The sequence below is a fragment of the Lutra lutra genome, chromosome 4 (assembly GCF_902655055.1).
Source record: "Lutra lutra chromosome 4, mLutLut1.2, whole genome shotgun sequence".
NCBI classification, from domain to species: Eukaryota; Metazoa; Chordata; class Mammalia; order Carnivora; family Mustelidae; genus Lutra; species Lutra lutra.
The window spans coordinates 73,045,603-73,068,332 of NC_062281.1; the positions used below are offsets into that span (position 1 = coordinate 73,045,603).

A 22,730-nucleotide genomic window follows, 5' to 3' on the forward strand; every position below is an offset into this window, starting at 1 on the left:
TTCTAGGAAATTCTCCATGGGTTTCATTTGATTTCCCAAGTGTCCAGTGACCCCCATCCCAAAATTTTAAGACCTTACTGCCTGAAAAGAAAGTGGGCATACTATCCCCACTAAACCTTACCGTGGTCACTAAAGAAACCCACATTCAATTCTCCCATCTGCACTGGTACAAGAGACTGAGCCCAGAATTACAAGGTAAGAGACACAAACTCTAGTCTGGGTCCTGCCGTTAGCTCTATTATCAATGAAAAATCATTTCACTCATCCACGGTTCATTTTCTTCATCTGCAAAATGAAGGGGTTGGGTCAGATGATTTCCAAAGTCTCTTTCAAAATTCAACAGTATTAGAAAATCTTAAAATACATATTGCCTTTTCCCAATCATAGCTAAAAGAGGATGAACCTGCAGAAGATTAAAGCTATAAAGAAAGAGAAAGAAGCAACAGCAGAAGTCTGAGGAAAAGCACACGTTGGGAGGGAGTCCCCGTGAGCAGGTTCCCACACAGGAATAGCACAGCAAGCCAAACACTAAAAGAAGTTACCCTCTGTCCTGCCTTTCTCCCTCACACACACGCTCAACAAACATCAACCAAGGTGCCGTCCACATTCCCATTACCTGAGAATTCACAGCGTCTGACTTAACTGTGTGATTAAAATTCAGTTGAAGTCTAGTTAATTGTTACTTATTATTTCCAAGGTAAGTAAAAAGGAAAAAGCCTTTTTTTTCTAAGAGACTTAGAGGTCAAACTTATTTGGGACAAACTATTTTTCAGGAAATGGAAGAAAAAGTACTTCCTGGAAAGGGATGGAAAGAGAAAAGTCCACCAGTAAACAAAGCTTCAAGCACAGAACGGTGAATTAATCCCACGTATGCATACCTCACTTTAATCTGCATGGCATTAACCCCAGCAACAAAGTGCCAGCTTCTAATGAGAAATACCTGGTACACATTCATGAACTCGAAAAAGCACAGAACATCAAATACAAAAAGACTGAAAATTTATCTACACATTTTAGCATACAAATGATTTTAGATGCTCCTTCCAGTAATCAATGAAGCCATAAATTAGTATCCCTTAAAATTTTTAATCTTCCATAAGAAGAAAAAACATAAAGAGTAAATACAAAAAAGTATTAATCCTGTTTGATATGCAGCAGAATTATGTTTTGGTACTATATGAAATAGGGTGAAAAAGGTGCTCAGAAATATTATAGTGTTTACCAGACCCACATCTCCTTAAATCTTTTAGAGAAAAGCTGTTTTTGTAAACATTTAACAAAGAACAGATGGCCTGCCTTAATCATGTAGGGGAAAAAACCTGGAGCTCACAGTAATACCCTGACAAAGTCTCCCAGGCCCAGCCGTGCTCCCCCTCCCCACGCATGGTACAGTCTTCTCTAATGCTATTTAATTTTACAGCGGACATTTTCCCATCAATTCCCACTGCCTGACAGGTAATCAATGCCATTAACATCTGATATTACCATATAGGGCATTGCCAACGTGGAGAATGTTAGATACCAAAGGTATTTTTAAATACACACCATAGGACTTTGCAGTTGACACATTTTCTATCACAATTCCATGTGCCTGTTGGAATATTACGGGATTTGTAAGGATGGTGCCATGGACTTCTGGAACTAAAACAGCATGACTAATATTTAAACGGTAAACAAAAATGATTCAAGGTGTGTATGTGTATCTTGTCAAAAAAATTACCATAACCTAAAGATAATCACTTTTATCCTTAACTCCACTGTTCAAAATGTATACACCAGGCAAACATAGAAGCAAGTCACCTTATGTAAAACCGCAGAACAGACAAGATACAAAATTAACCAAAGGAGGGCAGAGATGAAGAAGTGAAGGCAACCCTTCTCTCACCTTTAAGCAAAAGAGACCCAAAGTATCCAGGAGCATTCGGAAGAAAAGGAGAAAGTGCCTAAGAGGAAACTTTTCATTTACCTCAGGTATGCTTTCCATCCAACATTCATCAGCTTGGCCTGGCTTAAAAGCTAGCTTATTTACTCATGTTTTGCCTTAATTACATCCGTAAAGCCTCAAACTGTTAGTAATGTCAAGTAACAGGCACGAGCCACGTGAGAGTAACACTGCACAGTGTTTCCAATAGGTACAAGCTCTGCAAACTAACAACATTCAGTAATGCGGGACAGTGAAGGCAAAACACAGCGAAGGCAAAACATTGTACTTACTTAGTGATACAAACAAATCTAAAATCGAAATGCTACTCTGAGGTAGACACTGCACTTCTGGGAGCACGGCCCTTCCCAGCACATTGAGCCAAAGGGAGGTATCTGTGCTCTCAGAGAACCTGAGGTTCTGGGGGAGAAGCCGCGGGCCACCCAAGGCTAAAGGAACAACAGATACAAGCTTAAAACACGCTAAACTATGATTTCAATGATTTGTAAAAATACAAAGTGTTCACTTAAGATTGCAAAGTACTATTTGCTTCCTTTTTAGCTTTTGGTTTTGTTATTTGGTGGCGTTGGAAACACATCTTTTATTGATGCACTTCACTTTTATTTTTCCAGTATCACTCCCTAGGTTCTTGATCCCTTGACACTCTTTTAAAAAGGAATTCCAGGGCTGCCTGGGTGGCTCAGTGTGTTAAGCCTCTGCCTTCAGCTCGGGTCATGATCTCAGGGTCCTGGGATCGAGTCCCACATCAGGCTCTCTGCTAGGCAGGAAGCCTGCTTCCTCCTCTCTCTCTCTCTCTACTTGTGATCTCTCTCTGTCAAATAAATAAAATCTTAAAAAAAAAAAAAAAAAAGGAATTCCAGTACGAAAACTGAAGCTCAATCTTCAGCCAAAAGAGCATACAGGGTGCAATAGTGCATTTAGCAAAGGCTCCGTGAGTCCTGTTGAAACACACTTTTCTTGTCAGTGACACTGAGAAAAAGAAGATGCACTCAGTATCTGGTGCCCAACTCATTTGTTTATTCAACAAATATTTAGGGATATAACAGTAAACAAGCCAGCCACAGTACCAGCGGGGGGAAGCAGAGCTCCTGACCTGGGCTGACACTAAGGGGGCCTCCTGAAAGCGGTCAGCCTGGTGCTGCCCAGAGGTCACTTCTTCCATGGGCCTGAACGCAACTCATGCCTGAGATCAGGTGACTGAAAGCATAAATAATGTATGACAAGCAAGCTTGTGAAGCCCTGTTTATGGAGGAGCAGACAGGAGTTTCAAGAGTCAAGTGATACACTTCTCAACTATGACTATTGGATATAAAACAAGTATGAGGCACCTGGGTGGTTCATCAGTTAAGTGTCTGCCTTTGGTTCAGGTCAGGATCCCAGGTCCTGGGATCCAGCCCCACATCAGGCTCCCTGCTCAGTGGGGAGCCTGCTTCTCCCTCTCTGCTGTGCTCGCTCTCTCCCACTCTCAGTCTCTCCCAAGTAAATCAGTAAAATACTTTTAAAAAATTTAAAAAATAAAAAATAAGTATAAAAATATTCTTCAGAGGACAATTAAAGGTTGGGCTATTTTCTGCTTGGCTAAATTTGGTATTAGAGTCAGGGCCTTGAGGTCAAGCCTTTAAATGCCAGTTAGTTTTATTCAGCTCATTCTTAATTTCCAGGAACAATGATTTATTGAATGAGTACCTTTATGAACAAAAACACCCAAATGCATAATTATCAAGCTTGTTAGTCATATGAACTGGAAAGGCAAGATGTGTGAAACATTTTTAAAGTTTTGGATATTAAAAAGTGTTACATGAAAAGATGACTCAGGTCACATAAGTTTAGAGAATCCTGGGCTAACCAAATAAGTTGTTTTCTTTACTGCAAGAGTCCCAGCCCTTACTACACTGAGTGGTGGATTAATGTGCAGGGTGTTCCTAAAGGTACTTAACCACTCCATCCCTTTTTTCTAACAATACCTCAAATAAAAATGTTTTTCAAGATACACTTCGGATTATACCAATACAGCTAAAGTGGGGCAAATTCATCTGCTTCTCTGGGGTGGGGAGAGTATGTGTGTGCACGTGTCTATGTATCTCAAAGAGTGGTTATCAAATATTTTACAACATAGCATGTGACTCTATAAACAAAGCTAATTTTATGTAAAATGTGCTCAAACGCTGCACTGAATTGGCAGTTTCTTTTATGCTCAATTTAAGTCACTGGTAGGAATAAAAATAGGAATATTGGTATAATCATATAAAGACGACTTGTATAATTTTTGTTGGATAGAGTCAAAATAATTACCGAGTTAAATATAATGAATGTTGAGTCATCTTTATGAGTGCTTCAGAACCATTAAATTTTGGAACTGAAAATTTTAATTACTGCTGAAATATCTCATTTAAAAATCATCTGAAGGCATTTCCAAAACTTCAGTTTTCTGCTTGTGTTTTTAATCCATCCTTAGAATAGATGTGTCATACAAACAAAATCTTAAATAGCTGCAAATTAACATGAACCACTTTAATGGCATCTAAATTATAAACACATTTTGAATATAAGTGGAGTCCAAAATAATGAAAATAATGAGCCAAGCAATCATGTTACATTTAATATTAAATAGTTCACACTGGATACTGAATACTGCTCATCCTCTATGTAGGAGTAAAACTATACCATAGGAACGGTCGGACTGCATCTCTCATTTGTAAGGCGCTCTCCTGTAGTGTTTCTATAGTCACTTTAGCTAGAGTAACACAGCAGTGAAACTCCACCAATGCTAAATCCTTTCCAAGTTGTCTGTGAGACCCTGAGCACAGCAGACTCCCTCCCATTGGAGAAAGGGGCATCTGTGCACCATACCACCCTCTGGGCCATGCCATCGCTGCCCTTCTGGCCATCTCCCTTTCCCTGTCTCCGTTCTGTGCAGGTGGTCACACTCTGCTGGGAATGACCCGAAGAGGCGGGAGGTGGCCTCAGGGAGACACGGGTTCCAGTGCAGGCTGGAACCCTGCTGAGTACCTGCAATGCTGCCTCCAGCTGGCCCCACTCAGGGTGACAGGGAAGAGCATCAGGGAATAGCCCTGGAGTTAGGAGAGAGACAACAGCATGACTGACAGGAAGTCCTGAAGCCATCCCCAGACACGATACTAAATGAGGTTTTTAAACCATGTACTCTACAGTTACATGTGCATTTCACAACCTTCTCCTTCAGTGCCTGTAATAACCACATGAGTTTGCCAAGGTGGGTGACATTCTTGCTCTTTCATAAATGAGAAAACTGAGGCTTCAGTGACACAGCTAGAAAGGGGCCAACCCTGGATGGTAATCCCGATGTGGTGGCTACCAGCCAGTGGGACGTGCTCATACTCGCCCAGAGGATGAGGAGGGCTTCTCCAAGCCCAGAAAGCTACTTGTTGACTTCCTCCAAAACCATAAAAGGCCTTAGTTTTAAGAGCCTAACACTAATCTATGGGTTAAAATGGCTTTTAATTTACTATAAATTTGGGACTTCTGCCTTCAAAGGATTAGAGAAGAGCTCTAGTTTAACTCCGAACTAAAGCTGTGGAAAATCACTAACTTTTCTGCCCAAAGATAAAAATGTGGCTAAGAACTGGCATTTAGACTGCTGCTCACAAACATTATCCTGTTTGCGTATCAGAATCACTCTGTCTGACAGAAGCTGAATTCAAGCCCATCAATCTCCTTTGTCACCAGGAATGAATGGGGTTTTCGAGGAACAGGAAGAAAATTAGCCCACTTTCTGCCCTGCTCTGAAAATTTTCCCAAAGCCACTTAAAAAGAATAGCTTATATGATTTTTAAAAATTTAATCTACTATATTTCAAGGAATCTAACACAGTTCTTTTCCCCAGTTTGGTAACACATCACTCTACTTCTTAGGAAAAGCACCAGGTGAAATAATAGGTTTGTATCTAAGGACCACGTACTTGAAATAACGTGTTTATACAAATGCATGTGTGCCCCCCCACACACACACCCTAGGGCATAGAGTTGAACTGATGTAAACTGAACATACTTTTGATGTACCTCCACTGCTTCATAAATGCTTGGAAAAATTAGCGTAATTGTTTATACAAGACTTGAATTATGTTTTTACATGTGTTAGCTTTCCAAAAAGTATATACAGGTAATCAGACTGCATTCCTGGTCAGAAGACTCTCCTATCCCTGAAGTTCTTCTGATAAAAGAGAAATGGAGAGGGGCCAACAGAACCTAATGCCACTCTGGCCAGGGGAGAAAGAGAAACCACCTCAAATTTAACACACTCCGAAGCCTAACACAGTAATGGTGAAGCACTTCCCAGGTCTCCGGGGCTACAAGCACGAGGGTGCCCCCCCCCAGGAAGCAGGCCTGCCTCCCCAGAAAAACTACACCCAATTCCCACAGCAGAAATGCCCAAGAAAAGGCAGGGTATCATGGAGCAGCTGACTTACAACAAGCAAACTAAAATATAAACCCGTTCAAAGAGTCTAAGACACAGTCATACCCTCAGCCTCCTGTTCTGAATTTCTCACAGTTCCTCACTGTGTAAAAATCAAATATTATCATCAAGTAAAACATCAAGTATTATCTTTAACTAGACATTACTCTCTAGAAGTAAAAGTAGGAAAGATAACGAATTTGCTCAGGGGCTTTAATGAGTTCATTTTATTGTGTCTCCCTTCCCTCTTTTTTTTTTTTTTTTCTTTTCTTCACCTCTTTGCACAGTGTTTTCCTTAGCAGGCTCAACTCAGTAAATATCAATGAATGAGAAGCTACAGAACAAATTCCCAGTTCACAGGCGTTTGTCTAACTTATTTCAAGTTAGCTCTCAGGTGCCTACAGTTCTCAAAGAGGTGTCTGGGGGCTGGAATTTGGCAGCAGACCTCCAGACCCAAAGCGACCCAGCTTACCAGGGATCGAACTCAGTAAAACACAAAACAGTGCTTCTAGAGTGGGCAACTGTTCTGCAGAAATAAATCCTATTCAAAGACACTTAAGGATGATGACCAAACTTGCATACTAAAATAGTTAAGTTCACTTCAATAACTTTTTACTGTACACTAACAGTGCACTTTGCTGTCACTGGTATACCCAACAACAAATTTGATTCTTGAACTGGACAAAGGTGAAACGTATGCAGTTTGGCTCTGGAAAAGCATCTGATACCAAGTTTGCATTTAAGTTTCCACCACTCTATAAATGTTAGTATTATATGTAACTTATTATGCTATTCCTATGAATTTAAAAAGTCAAACTCAGTAGGCTGAAAGGAAGGCATGTCTCTAGCACTGGCCAATCCCAAGGGTTCATGTAGAAATGGGAATAGAACAATCTTTGAGGGGAAAAAAATCAATTTATAAGGAGCTCAGCGATAAAGCTAATTTATACACTCCAGGCAGGCAAGTTCTCCAGAACTCAGAGACTGAGTCTAGCAAATTCAGTTGGCAATAAATGGCTTAATGATAAACTACTTTGGTCCTATAAAAATTTCTTCACTTTTTATAGGAGACAGAATCCTAAGATGGCTGTAGGATTTCCACCTCCTGGCTGGAGAGGAGACTTGTGTCTTCCAGGCAACAGAATACAGCAGAAATCACGGGGCTTTGCAGTTGTGATTAAGGTCCCAAATCAGTTGGTTTGAAGTTACTCAAAGGGTAGATTTTTTCCTGGATAAGCCTCGCTTAACTAGGGGAGGTTTGTAAAGAGGATGCGGGCTCTCCATGAAGGTCAGAGACTCTCTGTTGTTGGCACCAAGGGAGCAAGTGACCAGAGTGAGGGGGCCACAGTGGGGGAACCCAGCATGCTAAGAAACAGCAGGCAGCCTCTAGGAGAGGAGGGCAGCCCCAAGTGACAGGCAGCAAGAGCTGAAGACCCTCAACATACAGCCACGGCAAACAAATTCTGCCAGCAGTCAGAATGGTCTGGGAGATGGATTCTTCCCCAGTCGAGTCTCCAGATGAGAACACAGTCCTTGCACCTGACTGTAGCCTTGCTGAAACCCCGAGCAGAGGACCAGTGAAGCTGTGCTCAAACCCTGACTCACAGAAACTAGGAGATAAGAACGGGGTGTTGTCTTATCCATGAAATTTGCAGTAATTTGTTACACAGCAATAAACAACAAATGACCCCTCTTCTCATGCTAGACATTGATCCTTCCACATAACGACAGACAGCACCCCAGTATTTCTGTATACCTTTGTGAAGCTGCCACTGCGGCTAAGGCTGAGAACTTCGGTGCCAAGCACTGTTTCGGGCTCACAAGCACCTTGGGAAACTACCCCATCCTATGCACGGGAAAACTAAGGCACACAAAGAGATCAATACATTTGCCAAAGGTCACAAAAAGCTGGTTAGAAAAGGAGTCAGGGTTAAACCCAGGCAACCCCTCTGCAGAGCCTGAATCTCAGCCATCACACCTGCTGCCTAATCCCTGAAGCTCCCACACTCTAGGACGCAGGAGGAGGAGACGGCAGGAGAGCTGGGGGTAAGGTAATGATGGGGTGGGGTAGGGTGGGGTGGAATGCCGTGAAGAGAAGGAGTGTTGGGGGCATTGGGACCTGCTCAGACGACTCTGAGAATGTGGCTGCTTCAGGAAGGCTGGAGCCCAACACTGTTTCACAGTTAACTGCCATGGAAATCATCACAAGGATTTTTCTAAGAAAACCACTCCATTTTCAAGTAAAAAATGTAAGAAACTGCACTATAAACAATATTAAAGGTTCCAGATATTTTAAAAGAAACTTTATTGCACATTAGAAACAGTCTGTTTAACACTTAAAGGGGATGGTGTCCCGATGACTCCTTCCAGCTGGAATTACACATGAAACAGAAGATACCAAGGCAATTAAGTATTTTATAAACACTGCTGAGGGGTCAAAAAGAGGGAGGTTCATTCACTGACTAATAACGCAGTAATAAACAAACAGCAATGTTATGCAACTGAGAAAATTATTATAATTGAATCTACACAGCTGGGCAAGAACAGAAGCCTGGTTATGTATATTAAGCTCACAAATGCTTTGTGTGGGTAGGTTTTAGTTTCAGAACTGTTTCAGATTTGAGTCCCTTTTATAAAGTCAGATTGTTGTTTTTTTTTTTCTTATCTGAATACAATTCCATAATTACGGCTGTAGAACAGAAAATAACTTAATGAACTGCCCCACCAATTTTTGCTCTTCTGTTTATACTACAGAGAAATAAGTGTGTACATAGTAATTGGGAACTTAAACTTTCTTGAGATGTACTCATTTTAAATGAATACATTGTACCTTGTTTGTGCACAGCAATATGAATAATGAATGACTATGACTCCCTAGTATACTGGAGGGAAAAGCCCAGAACAAAAGTAGCTTTTCCCATTTTAACATTTAGCTCCTGCTGCGTTCTTGGGAGTTTCCTTCACACCTTGATATCTTCCCCTTTGCAGAAGATGGGCAGAGAAATACTGCCAATTACCATAGTTCAGTTTACACAGATGTGTCACAAGAGAGTGACTTCTATATTTCCCTTGAATTGTTAAAGTCACAGCATTTAAATTAGAGAAACATTATTACTCTCTTGGGTTCAAGACAAAGCTTGGTAAAAGTCCACCATCCTTCCATCAATTAAATGTAATTAAAATGCAAGCCAAAACAAAGCAAGTTTCTTTTGGGAAAATATTCTAGCTAGGTATTATCCTTATTACTACATGGCATTTTTTTTAAAATTAAATGACTAAATCTGAACAAATCACTGATCTATGTCAAGTTCCCATCTGCATAAAAATCTAACTAACTTCAAACACAAATGGATGATTAGCTAACCATCAGGGCAGAGGTACAAATGTATCTTCAACAGGCACACATTTTACATCAATGATATCTATTTTTATGAGATAAAAGTACTAAAGCTTTAATGGTGGCAATTAAAACAGCCAAGAGTTTGAGTAGCTCGATGGCTGAGTCACAGACCTTTTACCTATAATGGGATCCATTATATCCCTGAACTCCGTTTGAGGGAGTAAAAGAGGAACAAATTTTTAAATATGGTTATAAAACAGCAGTACCCTCTGAACTAAGCTGTTTTAGTTTAAACTGCCGTTTGATTTACCCTGTGTCTTACTGTCAACATCCACTCAGCAGCCTTCTTTATAGTTCTTAGATACTTGTGTCTATTTGAAAATATTTGAACAACTTGAAAATACTACAATGAGGCTACTATGTAACAATTTATATTTAGGCAACTTGTTTCTACTTTAACTTTTATATTTAAAAAATTCATGTTTTGAAAATGTGTAACTTGAGATGACTTATGACAAAATCCTCATTTGTGCCTAAAATGTATTTATATTTTAATATAAATATAAATTACACTTTCGAAGTACAATTCAGGGGGAATAAATAATTAACTATTCACAATAAGATGGTGCGTTTCAGCAATACAGAACATCCACCAACAAAGGAGTGGGGATATTTTATAACATTACTATTCGAAAGTATTAGGGTAATAAGATCTGTGGTTACAAAACATAATAATCACATGTCTGCTAACACTTCCCTAATTCAAGAACCTAAAGATGTTCTCTTTAAGCTTCTCTTATAGCAAACTCAGAAATGTAAATAGAAATGATCTTGGGAACAGCCTTTCAAGTTTTTGTATCCGTTACCACCATCATCTCCAGGGACAGCTGGCAAACAGGAAACAACACGCAGAACGGATTTACCTCCAACCAGGAAAGACCAAACTAACAGGGATGGCGGGGCAGCCGGAGTGGCCATGGCCCAGATGGCCAAGGTCCTCAGGGTTATGCGGGTCCGCAGCCCCCACTGAGTACGCCAGCATTAGACGAAGAGCGCCAGACGCGTACTTGGGCAGATTCCTTTCTGTGCTAGCAGCTCTTTTTAGACAGGTTGTCAGAAGGAAGAACAGCAGGATGGACCTGAGGACTCAGTATTAGGGTTGGTGTTTGACCATTTACTCTGTGGGGCTTTAACAATCAAGTGGGAAGACAATCATCTCAAGATCTGTGAGACGGACAAGCCGGACGCACTGATCTATAAAATCCCGCCTAACTCAGCAGCTCGGGTCTGCTGTTACAGCCTGACTTTAGTCCTGCTCAAACCACAGCTACCGCAACTTGTCTTTTAAAAAGAAATGAGTGTTTGTAAAGATGGAGCTGGAAAATGAAGATGGTTTCAGAAGGAAATACTAAGAGAGTTTCTCAGATAAACACACAAAAAATGAATAAAACCAATGTGAAAACCTGCATTAGCCAGCACAAAATTAAATAAGATATACCCAAATTACTGTAACAAAATGTTGAAGTGTACAATTTCCTTTCCTGTAAAAAAGGGAAATTCTCAGAACAGTATTCCAATACTACAGAATCTCATTTCACAGACATGTAACATCAGCTAGGTTTTCCAGCAGTAAGCTTAGCCTCTGCTCAATCTAACGGCCCTAAAGTAATGTGTCTTAAACATCTCCGTCTGCACAGAATAATAATGTTTGGAATACAAAATGCATTCGTGTCTGCACACCTCTGAAGCTGAAGATCCACACCAAATAAACCACGGAAAGGTGACAGGGAAGGGGAAGCACGGGTAAGGCAGAAAGAACAAAAACCCCAAGTCATTCAGCATGAGCCCCGAGAAAACGACACTGTCTCACCCGGAAACAGTGTGCTGACACTTCTGGGTGGGGGTGGGGTGGGGGGAAGAGTTGAACTGAGGGAAGGAAGGAAGGAACTGCCGGGGACCCGAACCCCCCACAGCCCAGGTGAGGACGCAGGCTGCAGCAGCACTGACAGGCACTACCAGAGCCCTGTGAGCCTCGCGAGACACCAGTTCAAACTCCAGGCTGGCTTCCAGCCACCCCCGGACAGGGAACACTCTTCAGCAATTCCAGAGAAGTCTGCCCGGCCCCTTCCAGAAGTCTGCCACAAAGAACCATGTAGCTCTAGCCTCCAAATTTATCTACCAAGCCACTTCTGGATCTGCCTGTCACCTTTACACTCTTCTCTCCACCTACGGCATCCTTCTATGGCCCACTCCGTTTTTCAAATATTTTTCGACCCTTACTTGACCCCACATCTTCCTCGGGCTCTTGCCATCTTTTCTGCTCCCCTTCGAGCAGAATCCTCAGGACAGTGACCACATTGGTTGTCTTCCTCCTCCTTCCATTCACTCTCGTCTTTGCTCTATCTAGCCACTCTAATATTCTCATCAAGGTGATCTCCAATGCCTACCTCTCCCTCTCAGTGCTCCTCACCTCACAGCAGGACCTGACACAACTTCCCACTCCGAGCTTCTTCATGCGATCTCCACCTCCAGGACAGTCCTCTCCCTCCTGCCTTGCAGGCTCTTTCTTGGCCAGTTTCTCGTCAACTTCTCCACATGAGACTTCTGAGATGCTCCAAGCTTCCATGTTTGGATCTCCGCTCCATGCAGGCTTCCTCCTTCTTCAGGTTCCACTGCTTTACAGAGCACCGAAAGACTGATGAAACCCATAGTTCTTTCTGAGCCCAAACCACGCTCTTGAACTCCATACTTCCCTATCCAACTGTCTACTTGGTATATTCACTTCAATGTCCTAACAAGCGTCTCAAACTTAATGCATTCTGAAACAAATCCTTAATTCTGTCCACCAAACTCCAATGCCATACATTATTACTCTACCAGCAGAAGAAGCCAAAAACATTAAGTCATCCCTGACTCTTCACTTAGACTCCTTCGATCCAATCTGTTAAGTCCCATTGGCTGCCCCTTCCACTCTCCCAATACTCTCCTTGTCCAGGGACTACAAGACCTTGTCTGTATACTACAACATCCTCTATAACTAACCCCTGGTTTCTAACTTTGTCCTCCGCCCCAGTCTATTTGCTGCACAGTCTGAGGGATCCTTTAGAAATGTAAATCAGACTATGTCACATCTCTCTTCAAAGCCTCCAAAATTTGCTCATTTCATTCACAGTAAAATCTAGAGTCCTTGCCATGGCCTACGAGAGACCTTAAACGATGTGAATGATATGGACTCCTGACACTTCCCTGATCTCATCTCCTATAATCCTCCTTTGTGCTCTTCCACTCCCAACTGCAGAGATTCCTTATTTACAGACAAACAACAAAGGACAAAAGCCCTTCTACCTCAGGGCCTTTGCACAAGCTGCCTCTGCCCTCAGAGCTCTTTACCCAAAACCTCCATGGCTATCTCCCTTGGCTTCCTTCAGGATGGTTTAGGCAGTAACAGACTAACACAAATGTAACACAGTGCTAATACTTGGCAATTTTAGGGAAAGGACAAACAGGAGCTCATTGCATTATTCCTTCAACTTTTCTATAGCTTTAAAATTTTTCAAAAAATCAAAGTTGGAGAAGGGAAACCTCTGTGCTACTGCACCAGTATTCTACCTTACACCTTGTTGCTGACCCTTTCTCCCTCATTTGCAGCAAATCCAGATACTTGATTCTACCTGAGACTCGGTTTTCCTTCAGCACCTTAAAATCAGCAGCCCAAAAATCCAACACATTTTATTCCACCAGCTTGCTTTCCTATCTTGGTTACTGTCACTATGACTCCCACTCACCCAACCTTGTCTGTCCCTCTCCCTCACTGGACCCTACCCACACTTCTCCTTCCCAGTCCTCCTGCCGCTGGGCTCGTCTTCTTCCATGTGCTCTCTGTATGGGGGTAGAGAGGTCGTTCGAAAACACAGACTACCTGTGCTGCTTTGCTCATACAATTTGTCAACGATCCCCACCAACGGCATTTAAAACAGAGACTGCCCGCGTGGCTGGCCAGGGCCCTTGCCGGCCCCATCTTTCCCATCCCTTCTGCTTCTCTGCACCTAACACATTAGCCGGCACAGGCTAACAAATGCAGTCACGTAACACACTTTGCTCTCTCCCAACTTAGTGCCTGTGGACATGTCACCCCCCTGCCTGGAATGCCCGTTCCTACTCAATCTTCGAAATACAACTAAACATAATCTCCTCCTGAGGCCTGATCACTCTTCCAAGGCGAAGTACTACTTACCATGTTGCTTGACTACTTACTGTGAGATCCTTCTAGCCCTCTGCACTATAGCCCCAAAGGAAAGCAGGTTATGCTCCTGTTTCTATGTATACAGTGTGCGCATGTGTGCGCGTACACGTGCGTGTGTCCCTGACACCTAAAGCGGAGACTGACACATACCGCAGGCTGAGCAACCATGGAGTGACTGTCAGAGTCTCCCTGAGCCTCACTCAGATGTTACACAGCCATCCCCACCGCCCTCTGCCTTGACCACACGCGTGTGCCCTCCACCATCGCAGCTCTGAGCTGCTGCACCTCCATGGTACCCGGAAGAAGGCCTTTGGCCACTGTGGACCTAAAGAGTGCGGGCACACATAATGCACGCTGGACTGACTGGTCCAAGGCAGGCTGAAACATCTGTGATCCTTCAGCAGGGCCTGGGTTCTGTCTGCACAGACTTCTCCAGCACTCTTTTTCCCCTATTCAACCATCCCTTTTCTTCCTGGCCCTGAAATAATTAAGTACCTAATCCCATACAAGTCTGCATTTCTTTCTCTTCACTGCAGTCACATTCCTGTGTAACTGGGGCTTTTTTAAAGGGAGAATAGCTTGTTTTTATACCTCTACAACCTCACAGTGACTGGCACATCGTAAATGCGCAACGTTCACTGCACACTGTTCACTGACGAATGAATGAATGAATGAATGGACGGATGGATGGGTGAAATCATCACCTCACCTCTGACTATCCTAAGTAAGACTCAACAGACGACAAGCACTGCCTCTCTACTGTGAATTCACTGCGATTACTCCTCTCATTCCCACAGAGACAGTGCCCAACAGAAGCACTCCCTGGAAAGAGACCTAGAAAATTCTCAGAGTTTGACCTCTAAAAATGAAAACGGTACCTTTTATAGGAATTGCTGAACTACTATATTTTGTATCAAAAATAGCTTAGAATTTAAGAGTGTGTACATTTTAAAATAAACTTTAAAATTCTAATGGCTTACAAACTGCAAAATACTTCAGTCATTTTAGATGGAAGGTTGAAACATGTTTGCAAATTTTGACACATATAAGCTTCTCCTGCTGGCTCTGACCACAACCCATCTATTGGTGGGGGTGTGGGGCTGATCTTCCCTCGAAGTCCTCGAAGGGAGTCCTTGAGCCAGGGAGAGGGGGAAAACCAGAGAGGACACCTGAATGGGCGGCAGGCAGAGGGGGAAATGGCTGGCCCAGGGAGCGGGTGCTGGGTGTGCCGCAGAGCTCCCGTTCCACCTGCCAGGCCCCAAGATCACACAGCCCCAGATGAAGCTCCCGAGCCACGGAGTGCAAGGTCCTACTCTAAACCTCCAGTCCCAAAACCTAACTCACCATCCTAACCTCCTGCCCCTCGATTCCTAAAACAAACCAAAAAACCTCATGTTCTTTTTCCTGAATTCTTCAGCCCAACGGTTTAGCCACCGCTCACAGAGTACCCAAGAGGGCAGCATGGTAGTCCTACTCCCCCTCCTCAACCTCTCCATGCACACTGCTGCTGTCTCAGTTCCAGACCCGTTACCTCTCAACCCAGTCCTCCTGATGCTGAGGCCATCCGCCGCCCCCGCTGGCAGACAGCAGCTACCAAGCACTTGGGATGTGGCAGGTCTTCCCCGAGAGGGGTAAAACGACACCAGGGCTGAAAGAGTTCAAACAGCAGCAGCAGCAAAAGGAAACGACCTCTATCTCATTCAGATTTGTATATTAAATAGTATTTGTTGAAAGAATATACAAATATTACATGCTGAAAAAATATTTTGGAAATATTATAAAATCATTTTCACTGTTGGTTTTTTTTTTTTAATGTGACTAGACAATTTTACATGACACATGTGGCTCACATCCTGTCCCCCTGGACAGCACTGCCCGGGGCACTGCTCAGCTTCTTTGCTGGCCCCACCCGTGCAGCCTCACCTTCCCTATGTACCCCTCCCCAGAGCCCTCGGAGCAGCTGCCCGCTGACCTTCAGGCCCAGCTGGCTTCCACCCATCAGACACAACACAGCCCAGGAGGTGTCTCCTCCACAGGGGGTTCCTGAATGTCATTCTCCCCATAGCTCCCAGACCTCTTCTCTCCCACACCTGCCACAGCGTACCACACTGGACAAACACCCTCAGAATGCATGTGCCATGCACTGAGGGTACAAAAGAAGATGCCAGACAGAAACCCTGATCTCACTCAGCTCGGAATACACAGGAGGGGACAGGGTATTTCAGTAAAAATATTACAGTAGCAGTGATAATATTACAATGTGACATGGACAGCAGTTGGACTTTACAGACACTCTATGTAGCCAGCTACAACTGTGAGCACACTACATGTATTACCTCACTTCATCTTCCTGACAACAGGATTAAACAGATTCTAGGAGAAGTCTCATTTTAGAGATGAGAAACTGAGGCCCAGAGAAGCTATGCAGTTCACCCAAGATCACACAGCTCATAAGGGAGAGAACCAGGACTCCAGGGCCACGCTGTCCAACACTGTGCTGTACTGCCTTCCCAAGATGAAGGATCACAACATGGGGAGGACATGACCCACTGTGGGGGCATAGAGGAACAGTCCAGACCCACGCTGGTGAGGTAAGAACAGGCTTTGCAGAAGAAGCCATTTCTTTTTTTTTTTTTTTTTAAAGATTTTATTTATTTGACAGACAGAGATCACAAGTAGGCAGAGAGGCAGGCAGAGAGAGAGGAGGAAGCAGGCTCCCCGCCGAGCAGAGAGCCCGATGCGGGGCTTGATCCCAGGACCCTGAGATCACGACCTGAGCCGAAGGCAGAGGCTTTAACCCACTGAGCCACCCAGGTGCCCCAGAAGAAGCCATTTCTAAACTGCAGGTGACTATTCTGGGCCAAAAGCCCGGAGGTGAGAAGGTCTGAAAGAACTGATTATCAGTTCACTGTGCCTGGGGACAAGAAAGCAAGGGCTGTATCTAGAAGAAGACAGGGCTTTGGTTGTTTTTTAAGAAGGAACTTTTTGAGGGGCACCTGGGTGCCTCAGTCAGTTAAGTGTCTGGCTTCGGCTCAGATCATGATCCTAAGGTCTTGAGATTGAACCCGTCAGGCTTTGCTTGCCCCCAATCCCCACTCATGTTCTCTCTCTCTCTAATAAATAAAATCTTAAAAAAAAAAAGAGGAGGAGGAGAAGGAGGAGGAACTTTCTGAGAGAACCTGCACAGAGAGTCCATGAAGATACAAGACTGGTGAAGACCCGGAGGTTTGGTGAAGAACTGACTAAAAAGGGGAGACAGGCCCCCTCCCATGGTATCTGGAAGGTCAAAGAAGGGAGTACAGGAGTCCTCATTCCTTATCCAGATGAGTCTAGGCAGAACCTCACATTTCTTACCGAAGGGAAACCGGGATATCCCCAGTCCTCAAGAGGAATTACCAGGCAGATGCTCTCTATCAGCCCTGGCCAAGGGCTTCTGAAGATTTTACTAACTCCACACAACTGAGACATGCATCTAAACTTTAAAAAAAAAAAATGTCTGATTACAAGGTTGTGAAGTAAAAATATTATGAAACCACCAACATAAGCACTTCCCCAAGACCACATGGCAAGTATACCAACAGGGATTCAAAGCAACCAAAAAAGCACATATTTCCTTGGGGGGGTGGGGCGCAGCTGGGGATGGGGGGGGAGGGGCCGGGGGTGTTAAACAACCAAACAGCTAAGCAAACAGGATATACTTAAGTGGATTGCAAAATTTACATCCATTTTAAAGATGAAAGAAATGCTTTTAAAAGAATTTAAAAGAAATGCTTAGCTTGCCAATTCAAGCAACACCATAAACGGCCCTCCCCAAACTGCCCCCCACCCTGCCACATTCATTCTCCTTCACTTTTAGTGAAAGAAGACAACAGGAAAGTGGGACAAGCAATGCACAAAAACTGGTATGATCCCTTATCCAAGAGCGTCAGTCATCTTGACTGAAAGCTTTCTACTAATGTGTGGTACCTTGGAAGTGCTGCAATGCTGTTTTTTAAGCAGACAACCTCCCATCAATATTTTCATAAGCTTTAAGATGGCTATTTTTCACATTTAAAGATGGTCCACTGGGGCGCCTGCGTGGCTCAGTCGGTTAAGTATCTTGATATTCTCTCTGCTTGATATTCTCTCTCTCCCTATCTCTAAAATAAATAAATAAATCTTTTAAAAAAAAAATGATGTCCACTGGAAGAAAGAGAATAGAAACTGAAAGTCAATCTAATCCTAGTCTTGCCACCAATGAACTGTAACCATTTTATCGTTAGCTTTTATACGCTATTCATTCAATATTCACATTCACTGTGCCAAGCATTGCCCTAAAAAATGTACATACACTCTCTTCCAAGGTTACAAGTCTGAGAAGTTTAGAAGGGATTTTCTTATTCATCTTTGTGTCTCAGGAGCCAATACCACCTAGTACATGGTAGATGCTAAGTGCTATTATAACAACCTCTCAGTGAACTACCACTCAGATGCAGACTTCTATTAAAATTCAACAACAAAAGAAGAATTAATTCATTATGCTGTATGGAAGCATATGAGAATATGAAAAAGGTGGGCCTCTAAGACTGAGACAGGTACAGGGCATCTGGTGGGCTCAGCTGGAAGAGCACACAACTCTTGATCTCAGGGCTATAGGTTCAAGCCCTGCACTGGGTGTAGAGTCGTCTTAAAAATAAAATCTTTAAAATAAAGACTGAGGTAAGATTCTGTCCTCATCTTATTCAGCCTCACCTGACATAACTGATGACTCCCTCATTCCCTGCAACCCTTTCACTTGGTTCCAGGACATGCACCCTGGTGCTGTTCCACCTTCCTGACTACTCTTCTCGTCATACTGTCCTGGATCTCCTGGTGTAGAGTATGAAATAAGGTACTGCACAAGGGTCCTCTCCTCACATTTCTCTCTTACCCATCCACTCTAGATAACATGGTCCAGGCTTATGGCAGAAAATGCCATCTATATAATGACAACTCTAATTCCTCCCCTAAATTCTAAATTCCCTTACACAACTGCCCATCTGAAACCTCTACTTGAGTCTCATTAGTAAGCAGCTCCAAATTAACATGTCTGAGTGAAATGTGAGTTTTCTGCCCTAACCTGCTTCTCTCAGTATTCCTGATCTCCCAACTACTCAAGCTGAAAACCTGATGTCTCTCATTCTCTCAAACCCCGTTTCCAATCCATCAGTAAATCCTGTCAGCACTACATGAATTCTGTTCTCACTTCCTACTACCACAACCCTAATTTAAGCCACCATTATATCTTGCCTGATCAACTGTCCCTCTGCGCTACCACACTGGCCCTATCCAGTCCTCATAGAGAAGAGCAGTGAGCCTGCTAAAATACACAATACATTATATCACATTGTGCTCAGACCTCAATAACTTTCCAACTCACTCACAAGAAAATTCTAACTCCATACAATATGGCTTACAATACCCTACTTGATCCGACCTCCAGTTACTCCTGTAACCGAAGCTCCTACCACTCTTTCACTCACTATACTCCAAACACACTGGCCTCTTTGCTGCCCTTCAAACATACCAAGCACACTCCTGCCTCAGGGCATTTGCACAGGCCATACTCACTTCCCTCAGATGTTTGCATAACTTGCTTACTCCCTTTACTTTATTCAGGTTTTCTGCTCAGTGTTACCTCCCAAGGAGGCATTCCTCAACCAACTTATCTACAATATCACTCTCTATAGTTCACTATCCCTTCATTCAGTTCTATTTTTCTTCATAATTAATAGCATTTAATATTACACACACACACACACACATTTTGAAGTTAGCTGGCTGGTTGCCTCTCTCAGTAGAATGTTAGCTTCATGATCACTGCTATGCTCATAGCTATGCCTAGAACAATCCCTGGTACAGAACAAGCAGTAATAAATATTTGTTGAGCGTTGTTCAATTGATAAAAACATATAGATGAGAGAAACATCTACCAAAGAAAACATCTCCTAAAGAACAGTGAAAAGGCACCTATATGAGTTTTGGAAACCCTAAGAGCCATGTGCATTCAAGAAAAATAAAGTAAATAAAAAGTTGCACAATAATAAATTTTATCAAACCTAATAAGAAGAAAGAAGGTTAAAAAAAAAAAAAAAAAGAAGGTATTAACAGGAAAGGTATAGTCTGCTAAGAACCCAAAGGGACATTCATTTAGCCATTTAGCTAACAAGGACCAAAGGATATAAGGGATCAAGGAAAATTCGACCAAAAAGGGGAGCTCTGTTATGTGGCAGAGGTACAAAAGAGGCTGGATGAAAGTAAAACTCAAGGAAATCAACCTTTGTTCCCCCTGCACTATGAATCTGGACTTCCATGTACTCTGACAGCAAAAAGAGGCCAAGAGTGGAAACTGTGCATACTGTAAATAATGTAAAGCTCTGCGTGGCCTCCACAGTCTTCACAGACCCAAGTCCCATCTTGTTAAACTGGGTCAACTGCAAAGATTCTAATCAACTCTGAATGTCTACATATTCTAGATTTCCAAAGCTAAATTTCCAAAGTAAAGCCCTAACCCAAACAAAACGGTCTCTCTTTGTGCCATTACCGTACCTAAAGAGTATTCCCTCTTTACCAGCATTTACTACATGGTGATACAGACACACGCTTAACCCCTCAGTCCCAGCTACAGGCGAGCTCAGAGGCAAGGACAAGGTACTGTTCATCTTCATGTTTTCAGCACTTATTGCATATGCATCAGTCACTGAACGTGTGGTGAAGGAAAGAAGCAAAGAAACAACGACCCCACCAAGAACCACCACCTTCCAAGGCCCACCAGGGCAACCACGCTCCTTTCTCAACTACATGGTGTCCTGCAAAAGCGAACTTGTTCAGTTACCGAACTCATCCCAGTGAATGTACTAGCAGACCAGGCGACTCAACAATCTACAGAAAAGTTACTCGGGATTTTTGACAGGTGGCAAAACCTGCTCTCGAGTGTTTTGGGGCCACAACTATCCCCGCTGTATTTAAAAGCAGGCCTCCTCAGCCTTGGACACACATCCGAGTCCCTACTGAGCTGCTTCGGAGTAGGGACCGTGAGGCCCACACCAGCAGCTTGGGCGTCTCTGATTAGATAACATTCGATGACACTGGTGCGCAGAAGAAACTAAGAGCACCACATCATACTGACATTCCTGTGGTCTTTGAACCAGGATGAGTGCAAGCCTGGAGAGCTCTGAGGTATTTCTGAGGGCCAGGGAGAATTTGAGGGGTCACTTTCCGGTTTCCTAAGGAACGCACACATTCTAAGAAAAACGACCGGCCTTCTGCTGCTTCTCCTTTTCCGTCTTCCTTTTTACAATCACTTCTTTTTACCAAAATGCCTTTCATTCATTCCAATCCTTATTATAGTACATCGCCCTGAGTTATAAAAACCTCTGGGGCACCAATCAAACGGCGATTTGAGAATGCCTTCCTCCGAAAGAGGTGTGAAGAAAGGACACAAATGCCCGTTCAGTGAAATGATGGTGACACAGAATTTTAACGCATTTATCCTAACTGAAAAACAAAAACGAAAAATTTTCTTTTAATTCTTCAAAATTCTCTTAGGGGACAAAAGATTTTAAGTACTACTGCTCTATCAAATATGACTAAAACTGCACTGTCCAATATGTAATCAGTAGGCAAATGTAGCTGTTTACATTTAAATTGGTTCAGATTAAATAAAATTTAAAATGTGATTGCTTTGCCACACTAGCCACATTTTAAGTCTTCATGACCACAAGTGCTAACTCATCTTGTCATAATGGACAGTATAGAGGACATTTGCATCATACCAGAAAACTCTGCTGGACAGAGCTACTCTGGAATTCTGATTAACTGTTTAATTAAAGCACTGAACTCCTTTCTAGGGGAAATACTGGATCTACCTACAATCATTGTTATGACCCCAAGTACCACAAGAAGGGGAGAGATTTCCACCCAGGTACCAATGCATGTGAGGAATTCAACTTTCAAAACAAAACGTTCGCCCTACAACCCTCTTATCTGGTTTCCAAAGAAGAGGGTCTACTCTCCACTGATAAGACAGAAAACTAGTACTTAAGCCTCTTTTTAAAAATTATTATTGAGTTGAGTTTCACATAAAAGACATAAAATAAGCCACTTTAAAGTAAACAATTCAGTGGCATTTAATATAGTCACAACAATTTAGATTCTTGATGACCTGAAGAATCTGTCAAATCATCTTCTGTCAAGGTTCTATTCATGACCTAATTAAAAGAACAAAAATCTAGGGGAGATTGCCTAAGATATGCAACCCATTCTTGTTTGGCAGTGTAAGTCCACTTGAGTTACCAAGCAGGATCTCTGAGATGCGCTGCCTAGGTCAGATCAATGTAACCCTCGCAAGACAGCTGTCACCATGTAGCCCTCATTGTCACTCTCAGACAGGATTATTAAGGGGCATGATAGAAACTAGCAAGAAGGGAAACAACTATTTCTATATTTGTTATAGAACGACCCCTAGCTAAGAAACGTATCTGTAATGTCAGTCAATATCTCCTACACATAGAAAACATACCACACAAAATTCCTTTTAGGATGTGAAATGAGGAAAAAAACATCCTTCTGAGAAGAAAAAAATATTTCTTTCTTTTTGATGAGAATTACACATCTTGCCATGTTTCCCTTTGTACACTAATCAGGAAGCTCAGAATATAACGTGGTGCTAAGTCCAGGCAAAAATAAGGGTATTTCCTTGTCTTTATATTTCCAGGACCCAATTTCTTGTCTCTATTTCACACACACACACACTC

General features: G+C 42.8%; 1 protein-coding gene across 9 annotated transcripts in view; it reads right to left on the minus strand.

The window, feature by feature from the left end:
* The window catches only part of CHD7 (chromodomain helicase DNA binding protein 7), a 189,970-nt gene that overhangs the window by 87,558 nt on the left and 79,682 nt on the right, over positions 1–22,730 (minus strand). Inside the window, exon 1 of one of the 9 annotated variants that reach the window (XM_047724433.1) lies at positions 12,184–12,386. The exons of the other annotated variants lie outside the window; for them this stretch is intronic. Within the exon in view, the coding sequence (XP_047580389.1) occupies positions 12,184–12,339 (156 nt within the window). The 5' untranslated portion in view covers positions 12,340–12,386. Of the gene's footprint in view, positions 1–12,183; positions 12,387–22,730 lie in introns of those variants that run through there. 9 annotated transcript variants of the gene reach the window in all.